Raw genomic sequence first — 12,830 nt, 5'->3', positions numbered from 1 at the left:
TTCTACTGTCAACCATTTAGTGTAAAATATTTCTGTGTGTACCACTCTGGCAGTCAAAAAGAGTGTGTGTGTTTCTGGCATCCAACTGGGTAAAGTCAATGCTGCTCGGTATTCTACTCATTTTCTACTACCATGCATCCAGTAGGTTTTTAAACAAACATATATTTTAGGGGGAAAATGCTGTTGTATTTCGTGTTTCTTAATGTGTGCAACCGTTTTCCACATTCATGCGTTCCCTTTAAATGGAATAATCAGTAACAGTATTATGTTGTTTGGAATAGATACAAAGGTAGCACAATTATACATGTGAGGTTTTAATGCAAATTAATTTGGGGTTAAAATCACATGACAGGTATACAGTCAGCAAACGCTTGCATCGGTGACGCGCACGTACTATTGCGTAATGACGATAGTGGATACAAGACGTATCCTCGGGATTTCTACACTTCTTTCTCGTCCGTAATTCGTGGATCTACCTACGTGTTGACGTCACGTACGACAGTTGCCGGAGTTCTGTGGTGTGAGCTAGTGTGTCGGCGCTGCGAGCGGGAGGTGGAGCCGCCTATGGAGCAGTAAGCGGCGGAGAAGGTGAGGCAGCGGTGACGACTGCAAGCTCAGCATCTTTATCCAATGCTGTTCAATAAAAAGCGTTTCCCTGGTAGTTGATACAGCAGCACATGGACTTAAGTAGCCTACTTCACACCAACGTGTCACATGGAACATGTGTATCATGCATGGGCCACATTCTGTAACACTGATCAATGGAACATACATTTACAGTGTTCCATGGTCCACTTTAGTACTGCATCACACTTTACATCCTTACTTATTACTCTTGTTTTAATATGCAGTTATATTTTCATTGGTTATGATTATGTTCTCTATATGCTACAAAACATTATAAAGCATAGGGTCGTAATGTCAACTTTTTCTTACACTTGAGAAATTAATGGAATTTACTGTACCTAATACAGTGTCTGTGTGAATGTGTCATCGCATGCTTATACTACCTTGTTAAAAAAAAAGTTAAATACAGCACTTAAAAACTTCCATCTGTATACTTGTCTCTGTTCAGAGACACACAGTGCACCATGCTTGCTAAGTTAATCTACTTACAAGGGGCATGGAACGCATCATTTTTCTTTTATGATTTAGGTAGAGTGTACAATTTTAAACAACTTTCCAAATTACTTCTGTTATAACATTTGTTTATTTATTTTGGTATACTTTTGTTAACGGACCATCAATGCACTACTGGTTTTAAACTGAACACATTGGTGAACCAATGACAATCTGTGTAAATATGCAGCCACCAATTGGCAGCTAGAACCATTCAGCAAAGGATAATACAAGAAGGAAACAAATGAAATAATGGAAGTAAATTGGAAAGTTGTTTAAAATTGTATGCTCTGTCTAAATCACGAATGATTAATTATGACTTTACTGCCCCTTTAACATCTTGGAAAGTTGTATTTAGAGGTATTGCCTATATATAGTTGTTGTCTAATATCTGGTTTTAGTAATAAAATAGACATTTAAAGAACCTTTTATTCTGAGAGTTTTTTTTTTTCTTTCTTTTAGCAGATTTCACTTAAATAAAATACAATGTGTTTGTTGTGCTATATCAGTAGTTACAACTTACCTTGCTATTTGTAGGCTATACATATATCTTATTCTAATTGTGTTCCTTTGCAACTAAAGCCCAGTATGCCCAATCCAGGCATAAGTAGCATGTGTTTGGAATACATTTTTTATATACGTTTCAGTATTTTGTTCATTTTATGTATACTGCACCCTTTAGTATTCTTGGGTGTGATAAAGTTTGACTAATCAGATAAAATGTTAACAAATATTAATTAGATTTACTTGTATAATAGTTTAGATATTTTTATTTCCTATTTCATACATATTCTCACACCACCTAAAGTCAATTCGGATGTCACTGGTTTGCTGGCTTAGAATAACAGCTTACAATGTGTATATGTTGTTGAGAAGTTGGAATCAAAGCGTTTGGTATTTAAAAATGGAGTAAGGCCGTTTCATTCTTGTTTTTTCTTTATTTTTCTGAAATCTGATTTTTATCAGAATCTTGATTATGGTAACTTAAAGGTATTTGAAACCCAATGTTTTTCTTTCACAATTTGTATAGCACATTCAATTTAAAATAACTTTCCAGTTTATCTATGATGTAATTTGCTTTGTTCTATTGGTATCCTTTATTGAAAAGCATATCTAGGTAGGCTCAGAAGCAGTAATGCATTACTGAGAGCTAGCTGCTGAAAATTGTTTCATGTCCCTTTTTAGGAATGTAAAGTTTAAGAAATGGTAAGTGGAAATAGTAAGCAAAACACCAGCAGGACCAATATTTAGGCCAGTTACTTAAAGAGACTGTATACACCAATTTTCATATAACTGCATGTAATAGACACTACTATAAAGAAGAATATGCACAGATACTGATCTAAAAATCCAGTATAAAACCTTTTAAAAACTTACTAAGAAGTTCCCAGTTTAGCAAGGTTGATGATCTGGGACACCCACTGAAAGGGGCTGGGTAAACAAAAAGACCAGATACTCCCCACCTCCCCCTTTCCTGCATATGAAAAGACAGATAACATAAAAAGGAGCCAGCAGTAGTCTGTAAACTCATGTATACATCTGATACTGTGGGGCTTGGTTAGAGTCTGAAAATCAGCACAATGTTATTAAAAAAACTATATATTTTTACAAAAACACTCCCAGATGGGATATATAAATGAACAATCTACAAAACATTTATGCAAAGAAAATTTTTAAAAGTGTGTTAAAATGACATGCACCTCTAATTTTGACTTTAACATTGTAACCTACATTTTGATAAGATAACTATGGGCCCATTACGTCTATCCACATTTCCTATAAAGTATAATATTAAAAGGATACCAAACCTAAATAACTTATTTCATTATTCAGATAGAGCATGCCATTTCAACTTTCTAATTTACTCCTATTATAATTTTGTATTCGTTCTCTTGCTATCGTTATTTGAAAAGCAGAAATCTAAGGAGATGCCCTATTTTTTTTTTTTTTTTTAATTTTTTTTTTAAAAAAAATTCAACACCCTAGATAACACTTGCTGATTGCCACCAATTAGCAAGCACAACCCAGATGCTGAACCAAAAATGGGCCGGCTCCTAAGCTTTACATTTTTGCTTTTCAAATAAAGATAGCAAGAGAACAAAGGAAAAAGTATAATAGCAGGAAATTTAGTAAGTTGCTTAAAATTGCATGCTCTATCTGAATCGTGAAAGGAAAAAAAAATTGGGTTTAGTATCATTAGTTTCTAGGATAGCCTTCTTCTTATACCAGGACTTTTCACTTTCCTGTTTTAATAGAAACATTTAAAATATGACTTATGCCAGGACTTGACAAACATAGGAGCCAGTGGCTCCTAACTTTTTGGTTTATTCTCCATATATCTATATATAAAAAGAAATGAATGTCTGGCTAGTAAATTTTAAACAGATGTGTCTACCTCTGACTTATGCCCTTTTTATTATTGCCAAAGTACTGATCTGGCATATTTTCTTTCCATTTGTGGCATGGGTGATGTTTTGAAACTTCACAAGGGTAGCTTAGAGTGTGAGTGGAAGGCAAATATTTGTGCATGTGTTTTTATGTCTGTGACAGCAGCAGGTCAGACTTCTTTCAAATATTAATTCACGTATAATTATGTGTAATAACGACTTTGCAGTATACTTTCATTATTTAGGCAAATAGTAACAAGTTCAGCATACTAGTCTGCTAATTGTGTCAGACCGGAGAGGTTACCTTGTTAAAACGTCCTTTTTATTGGATAAAAACTATAAAAGCACAAAAGGGCATTGCAAACAGAGACTTGCAGTTGATGCGTTTCCTGCCTTAACGGCACTTCATCAGAGCTCATTATTTACTTTGCTCTTTTTGATATGATATGCCCGACGATATGAACACAGAGCAGCAGTTTTAAGCAACTTTCTAATGTACTCCTATCATCATAATTTTTTTTTTTTTTAGGAGTACATTAGAAAGTTGCTTTAAAATTGCAGCTGTATCTGAATCATGAAATAAAAAAAAATTGGTTTCATATACCTTTAAGGTTTTCAATACACACCTGCTGCTGAGCATATCTAGATATGATTTTTCTTGAAAATTACTCATTTTCAACAAACAATAACAAGTTATCAATACTGCAAACACTGCTGCTGCTATGTGGTGCTCAGGATACGCACGTACACTATCCCACTAGGTATGTTGGTTAACAAAGGATACCAAAAGAATAAAGTACATAAAAGTAAATTTGATTATTTTTTTTATTGCAATTTCTATCTGATCCATGGAAGCTTAATTATGACTTTCATGTTCCTTTAAAATACTAATTTGATTTGCTGACAACAATATTTTAATAAATAAAAAAAAAGATACTTAAAGTGAATGTAAATTTTGATGCTAAAGTGCCCGGTTTTTAAATATTTGATTAAAAACAGGGGCACTTTAATTCATAAAAATTTACATTTCACTCCTGTTGTGAAAAAAAAACTTACCTTTTAAACTTGACAGCTGCTCCAGCTTCCTCCGGTTGTCGCAAGCCATTTCTGATGTCATAAATTATGGATGGGTCATCCTCCAATCACGGCTTCCCCCTCGGGGGAATCAGTGTCTGATTCAATGCCGTGATTGGAGGAAGCCGGATTCCTCATTTTAGACCCAGGATGAGGCTTTGCGACGAGTGGAGGAAGCTGGATCTGCTGTCAAGATTAAAAGGTAAGTTTTTTTTTTTTTGTTTTTTTTTGTTCCCCCCCACCCCCCCCAACAACACAAGTGAAATGTAAATTTTGATTAATTAAAGTGCCCCTATTTTTAATCAAATTTTTAAAAACTGGGCACTTTAGCATCAAAATTTACATTCACTTTAAAGGTACAGTCTAGTCCAAAATAAACTTTCATGATTCAGATAGAGAATGTCATTTTAAACAATTTACTTTTATCACCAATTTTGCTTTGTTCTATTGGTATTCTTAGTTGAAAGCTAAACCTAGGAGGTTCATACGCTAATTTCTAAGCCCTTGAAGGCCGCCTCTTCTCTCAGGGCATTTTGACAGTTTTTCCACCACTAGAGGGTGTTAGATTATGTGTATCATATAGATAACACTGTGCTCACCAACGTAGAGTTCCAGTGAGCCAGCTCTGATTGGCTAAAATGGATGTCTGTCAAAAGAACTGAAATAAGGGGGCAGTTTGCAGAGGCTTAGATACAAGATAATCACATAGGTAAAAAGGTGTATTTACATAACTCTGTTGATTATGCAAAGCTAGGGAATGGGTAATAAAGGTATTATCTATCCTTTTAAACAAAACAAAAATATGGTGTAGACTGTCCCTTAAAGGGATACTGAACCCAAAGTTTTTTATTTCGTGATTCAGATAGAGCATGCACTTGTAAGCAACTTTCTAATTTATCAATTTTTCTTTGTTCTTTTGCTATCTTTATTTGAAAAAGAAGGCATCTAAGCTTTTTTTTCTTGGTTCAGACTTCTGGACAGCACTTATTTATTGGTGGATGAATTTATCCACCAATCAGCAAGGACAACCCAGGTTGTTCACCAAAAATGGGCCGGCATCTAAACTTACATTCTTGCATTTCAAATAAAGATACCAAGAGAATAAATAAAATTTGATAATGGGAGTAAATTAAAAAGTTGCTTAAAATTTCATGCTCTATCTGAATCACGAAAGAAAAAAAATTGGGTTCAGTGTCCCTTTAAGTTTGTTTTATTTTGTGCAGTTATTGCAGTGGCATTATTTCACAAAACCGTTGCAATACATGTATATTTTTTTTTAATATAATCATTCAGATTTTTATCCCTGATGTTCATGATATTCTCTGACATAAGATAAAAGCATCAGTGTTTACACAAATTGAACTATATAAATAATTTGCTTTTAAGACTTGAATGGGTAAATTAAGGTGAAAAAATATTTTATTTCTGCACCTTCTTGCACATTTTATTCCATAAGGATCAGAACATTTATTTGCAAAAGTGACCTTGGTGCTTGCAGAAAGCAAAGATTAGGTCTTAATCCTTTTTCATATTTTTAAAAAAAATCGGTTAACTTTCTTTGTAGAAAAACAAATTTTAAGAACACTTTTTTTTATATAAATGATACTAAAAACAAAACAAATATACAATCTTGTTTTTCATGACTGCCATGAGTCCTAAATATTTCTTTCTCTCTTTTTCGCTCTCTCGCTCTTTTTCGCTCTCGCTCTTTTTCGCTCTCGCTCTTTTTCGCTCTTTCAATCAAACCGCGATTAACCGCTGCAATTTAAAAACCACGAGTGTGCGTCTTTTAGCCCCGCCCATAAGTGACATTACTCGCCCCATGTGATCAGGCTTACCGGCGACTGAAGAGAAGATTCTGAGCGCACACGTGACGGGTCTCTCCCTCTTAGCAGTCGACGTTCCTGGGATGGTCCTGGGGAGGAGGGACTGGACATAGACTGTGAAGGAGGTCTGTAGCATGAGAATGGCCCATCGGAATTTAGCACCGACACACCAGCTTTTTCATTACAGGTGGTGCTGTGGGATCAAGATACTTCCTGTTCTGTCACTACAGTTCCTGTGAGCCCCACGTCTTCACATCTGAGGGAAAATATTAATTTGTTCTAATGTTTAAAATGTACTCGGGTCCCTGGGAGGCAGCTGAGAGGCTAAAACGCTAATAAAGTATACGTATGGAAAATAAAAATGCACCTCATGTGTTTAAGTGTTAGCAAGTGCCATACGTAATACATTTATATATCACTTAGCAGCTTTATTATGCACTGTGTTTTAATTTGAAATAGTATTTTCTAAGCTGCCTCCCAGGAACCTGAGTGCATTATAAACAGAACAAGTTAATATTTTCCCTCAGATGTGAAGACGTGGGGCCCACAGGAACTGTAGTGACAGAACAGAAAGTATCCTGATCACACAGCACCGCCTGTAATGATAAAGCCGGTGTCGTGTCGGTGCTAATTTCCGATGGGCCACTCTCATGCTACAAACCTCCTTCCCAGTCTATGCCTCGCCTCTCCTCCCCGGGACCATCCCAGGAACGCTGACTGCTCAGAGGGAGAGACCCGTCTCATGTGGCTACTCACTTTCTGTCTTAGATTTCAAATTTGTTAAACCCTCTTTTTTTTTTTTTTTTTTTTTTTTTTTTTTTTTTTTTAGGGAACCCACAGCAGTTGTGTCAATGAAAAGCATACTTTGTTTCCTTTTTGTGTACATCATTTCATACGTTGTAGCAGCCTGGTATTCTGCTGAGATGAGCAGCATTTATTGTCTTTCAAATTCCGCGTTTCTCCTAACTTTGCTTTTTCATTCTCTCGTAGATGTTGGTTGATTCTGCTGTGCCACAAAGGGGCAAACCTACTGTGAGAAATAGGAAGCTTGGAGTATAGCATCAATTATGGATGAACAAGCCCTGCTTGGACTAAACCCAAATGCTAATGCAGACTACAGAGAGAGAGTATGTGTGTGTTTTTTAATTTTCTTTTTATTAAGTAAAGTGTATATATATGTATATATGTGTATATATGTGTATATATGTATGTATATACACACACACCTCTATCTTTGGGTTTAGACACGTGTAACAATGCAATTTATTTTCATCCTGCTTCTTCCACTGTCTTAGTATTGGTTATCCCCTCCATTTGTTTTTCTGTCTTTTACTGATATGTACAGTGTTTTTTTAAATTTAGTTTACAGTAAACAAAATTTGCTGTTCTTTTATTGCAGGCTGCTGCCTATTTTGAGCAATTAAAAATATCACAAGACGCATGGCAGGCTTGCGCAAAAGCCTTGGCCCAGCATGTATATAGGTAAGTTCTTTCTAACAATACTTAGTGTATTTAAGATTTATTGTGCTCAACTGATGTTTGCTGACATTTCATTTATACGCACCTGTTACGTTTACTTATCACAGGTATGTACATCACTAAGCAGTTTGATTGTATAAAGTACTTCTTTCATGCTCTTGTAGAACCATGTCAATACTGGTGAGTAGATGTCCTCTAACATCTGTAGAAAACCTTTACATATATTTCCCTGCTCATATATGAGTCAGTTCATTTTTCTACCTATTTGGAGTTGGGTATAAGATTGACCTCTGCTCCAGGTGAAATGTTTATTTTGCACAAATTAAGAAGGTTGTACCGCTTGCAATAATAGTATTCCGTATGCTGCAAAGGTCCAGTCTGATCATTGTTTGGGCTTCCACTTGTGATCTTGCAAATGTTTCCAACATACAGACACCCGTATACACTTGAGGGGCTTATCCTGAGGTTTCTTTAGAGTATGCAGGGATTGTGACTGTCAGATGGTACACCCTTGCCAGTTATCCTCGCCCTTACAGTGCTCTTCTGCAATAACAGGCATATAATAATGTAATCGTTTCTCTTTGCTTTAGTCCTTGCAAGTTACTTCCATACATTTTTTATTTTGCTGTCCATTTTAAAATTTTGAAACATGCAATTTTGATACAATTGTAAACGTTTTCTGTACATTGGTGTTTTTATAGGAGTTTTTTTCAGTAATTTAAACAGCTGTATTATGGCTTCCTGTCCCTGCAGAAAGTTAGTGGCAAGTTTACTAATGATTGTTTGTGGTTCACATTTCAGTGTCTTACTGCACTCTGTTTTGTTTTTTATATGTTAACGATAACAATGTCTAGTTGACTACATCAAACTTGCATCCCTCAATCACTCCTTCCTGCTATAGTTTATGTTCCCAAGAAAACAGGGAGTACTGTAGTTTATATTATGTTTAGAAATCTTCTGCTAGGGTTATGTATTGTGCAGTTTTGTTTTTTGTCATTTACTGCTGATATGATTTTACTAGACATTAATTCTAACTACAATAAACTCCTGTCTCCCAAATTAATAGCATTGCTATTGATTTTATGTAATTTTAGCAATATTGGTGTTAAAACTGAATCTTCTTATGCTGTGGTTCAGCTTATTGGAAGTAAAAGTGCAAATCTTCCTTCAGTTTATCATATTAAGATTCTTTCTAAGTGAGGGCTACACTTCCAAGAGGTTTTCTATTTATTTTTGTCAGCAATAAAACTTTTTTAGGCAATTGTTATACAGTTTCAGACACTGTTGTCATTCAGTGTTCATGATATGTGCATACTCCTGAGCCTGCCTAGGTATGCTTTTCAACTAAGAATAGGCTATGGAGTAAATTGGAATATATTTTAAATTGCATGCTCTAATCCGAATAATGAAATTTTAATGGGACACTGTACTGTTAAATTGGTTTGTATACAAAATAGTTGTTTTTGCTCTTTGAAACCACACCCAATTAAAATAGTTATAGAAAAAAATAAATTCCCCGCATACAGATAGTTTTCGTTAGTCGTTCTGCAGAGTTCTTTCTTAGGTTCTTACATACATGGAGGATTTTATTCTCTTAAAAAAAATGGTTAGCTTTGGTCAAAATTGAATATAATAGTCTTCTTAAAAGCTTAGAACCTGGCCAATTAAGCACAGAAGGAGGTTTATTTTATCCAGATCATTCTGGATTTTTAGGTTTGCTGTGAAAAAGAAATAAAAAATGATGCAATTAAACTTACTGGGTGTGTGCACATTATGGCTTCCTCTGGCATTGTGTGTGTGTGTGTATATATATATATATATATATATATATATATATATATATATATATATATATATATATATATATATATATATATATATATATATATATATATATATATATATATATATATATATATATATATATATATATATTCATCTATCTTTACAAGACTATTCATGTCTCCACATTTGTGTTTTTTATTTTAGTTAGTTTCAGTGATACATAATTTTAGCCAGATTGGGGCATATATGCCAGATTTTATAGACTTGTTTTTAAAAGTAGAATTTTAGAATGGGCCAAACCGATTTTTACTAAAAAAAAAATATATATTTTACTTTAAACTATATTGAAATTCTTAAAAAATAATTAAATTAAAAAATAGCTCTGCATTTTAAGCTAAAATGAGCCAATTATATAATGGGTTATAATGTGCTGCATGCCTTTATGTTGGTGATGGAATGAAATTAAGACTATGCATAACAGCAGGTAGATATGTGCTCCCTGTAGATTACTGTACACGTGCAGGTTGAATGCTGGACTGCAATGCGACTTTCTTTCTTTTATGTTTGAAATTCTTACTGTTTTTTTCACTTAGTGATGATCATGTCAAGTTCTTCTGCTTTCAAGTCCTGGAACACCAAATAAAATTCAAGTAAGCTTTTTATGTGTTGTGGAGTTTGCTGATTTTGTCATGCTTATTTCCCAGACATGTTGTTCACATGAAAACCTGTTATACCAGCCTGAACAGTTTAATATTATTGTATAATTATTTATTTTATTATATAGCTGGTTTGTTGTATTTTCCACTATTGATTTGTAAATCCATAATTAGATGTTTTGTGTAATCCCCACTGTTTGTGTCAGGTTACCTGTTTTATAGCTATTATAGAGGCAGGGTTTTCTATACTACTTTTAACATTTGACAATGGACATTGTAAATTCATTAGGTATTGTCACACTTCTGAAAACATTTAAAAATCTGTGTCCCCATTTCCTCATGGTAAGACATGTTTCTAAGCTGTTTTTACAAGATTTTTTATTTGAATTAACGAAAAATATAAGCTTAAAGGATAATCTTTCGTATGAAACCAGTAAATAACACGTAATTTCTTTCCTATGGCATGGAGAGTCCACAGCGTCATTACAATTACTAGTGGGATATTCAACTCCTGGCCAGCAGGAGGAGGCAAAGAGCACCTGTTAAGTGTAACTTCCTTTACCCATAATCCCCAGTCATTTTCTTTGCCTCTGTCAATGGAGGATGTGTGAAGATGGTTTCTGAAGATATTTAATCCTTATGGGCACTTTTCCCTGCAAGCAAGGATTGGGCCAATGCTGTGTCCATGTCAATATCTTTAGTAAGAGTAATAGTGGCTGCTAACTTGCTAAGATCAAAGAAATATTTCTTATAATAGATAATTTTTTGTCTAAAGAAGCATTATCTACTACATTTAAAATGTATGAGGATATAGCTGCTGTTTCACTTGATGCAGAGAAGGCGTTTGACTCTTTGCACCATGATCACATTCTTTTCTTTGAAAAGATTTAGTTTGCATGGGCTTTTTTTGCATTTTGTGAAGAATATTTAATACTTTTTAAATCGGCTTTGTTAATTAATGGTCAATTGACAGAGAACATAACCTTAAAACAAGGGACTAGGCAGGGTTGTCTGCTTTCACCTCTTATTTATCATAGCCATAGCTATCCGTCAGAGAATTGAAGATTTTAAGATTGGTAAAAGAGAAATTAAGGTTGCCCTTTATGCAGACGACCTTTTAATTTATATTTCTAATATTTCGAGGAATGTTCCGCAACTTCTTTAAGAGATTGAAATATTTAGTTTGTTCTCTGGTTATAAAGTAAATACTACGAAATCAGAATTTTGTTTTTTTGGCTCAAGGAACATCATCCCTCTATAGTACCTATACTATTTAAACTTGGAGCACATTAATTTACATATCTTGGTATTAATATTTCGCGAGATCCGAGTACCTGGTCTACCTTAAACATCACAAAAATACTCTTTAAGGTCAAAGAAGATCTGCACCATTGGCATCATTTGCCGTTAAACATTTCAGGAAGAGTTGCCATGTTCAAAATGATCTCTTTTCCTAAGATTCTTTATGTAATTCAGAATATTCCTTTAATTCTTTAAAAAAAAAAAAAATCTCCAATTTTTTTTCATCATACTTTATATGGCAAGGGAAAAGACCTAGAATTGCCTTAAAGACTATTTTTGGGAAAAGAGCATGGTGGTCTGGCACTTCCCGACTTGGAATTATTTAGCTTAATTTCTTTGGCGAAATTTGTTGTAGGTTGGCTTGGGAATTCAAACTATTTTTCTCAGTTAGAACTTGACGAAAATGTTTTACACCCATATTCACCCATAGCCATTCTTCACTGTAATCTTAAGACTATTCCTAGATCAGTTAAAAATATAAGCTCGATTATATAATTTACTGCTAGCTTGGCATAAGATATGTGCAAAAATGGGTCTTACTTACGCAATTTCTAATTATCAGATTACCACGGGGAACCCTGAATTTACTCCAGGAAGTTATAAGAAAGTGATTAAAAAATGGGCCCTTTCTGGGCTTTTGAAGTTAGTAAAATTTGTAGATTTTAATTTAAAAATAGTCAAATCTTTCTCTGATCTGAAAGAGTATCTTAGACAATGAAGATGTATTTGCCTATCTTCAGATAAGACACTATATCCTTAATATTACCACTCTACATGGGTGGAATTGGACTTGGGTAAAATAAGATTCTTGGATCAAATTACTTCAAAATGGTCTTTCTTCTATCTCTCCCTGGTACAGAATTTTATTGGGACTTAGAGATGAAATGAAAGCTTAACTTATATTGTTAATAAGAGGCAACGTCTACTTGTAAATCTTCATATTCATGACATAAAGCATTCTATTAACAGGGTGCATGAAACACACTATCGGTCTCCTGGAGAGAATCACATCTTAAAATTTTGTATATGACCTATTTAAACTCCATACAAGGGACACAAATGGTACAATTTTAGATTTCAACAAATGCCCTAAATGTCAATTACTAGGAGCTGATTTTATGCATATGCTATGGGAATGCCCTAAGATAAAACAATTGTGGTTAAAGTTAGAATACTGGATTAATATGGTCTTAAAGTGAAGG

General features: G+C 34.2%; 1 protein-coding gene across 2 annotated transcripts in view; it reads left to right on the top strand.

Moving 5' to 3' along the window:
* Nucleotides 1-458: 458 nt before the first annotated feature.
* Nucleotides 459-12,830, top strand: part of XPOT (exportin for tRNA) — a gene marked incomplete in the record, with an annotated part of 287,196 nt that continues 274,824 nt past the window's right edge. For both annotated transcript variants that reach the window (XM_053716840.1, XM_053716839.1), the window contains 4 exon segments: nt 459-588; nt 7,397-7,533; nt 7,806-7,888; nt 10,264-10,320. In XM_053716840.1, the coding sequence (XP_053572815.1) occupies nt 7,474-7,533; nt 7,806-7,888; nt 10,264-10,320 (200 nt within the window).

Source organism: Bombina bombina, chromosome 6 (genome assembly GCF_027579735.1).
Source record: "Bombina bombina isolate aBomBom1 chromosome 6, aBomBom1.pri, whole genome shotgun sequence".
Lineage (NCBI taxonomy): Eukaryota > Metazoa > Chordata > Amphibia > Anura > Bombinatoridae > Bombina > Bombina bombina.
The sequence above is the reverse complement of the archived record's forward strand: the minus strand, read 5'-3'. Positions and strand labels throughout refer to the sequence as shown.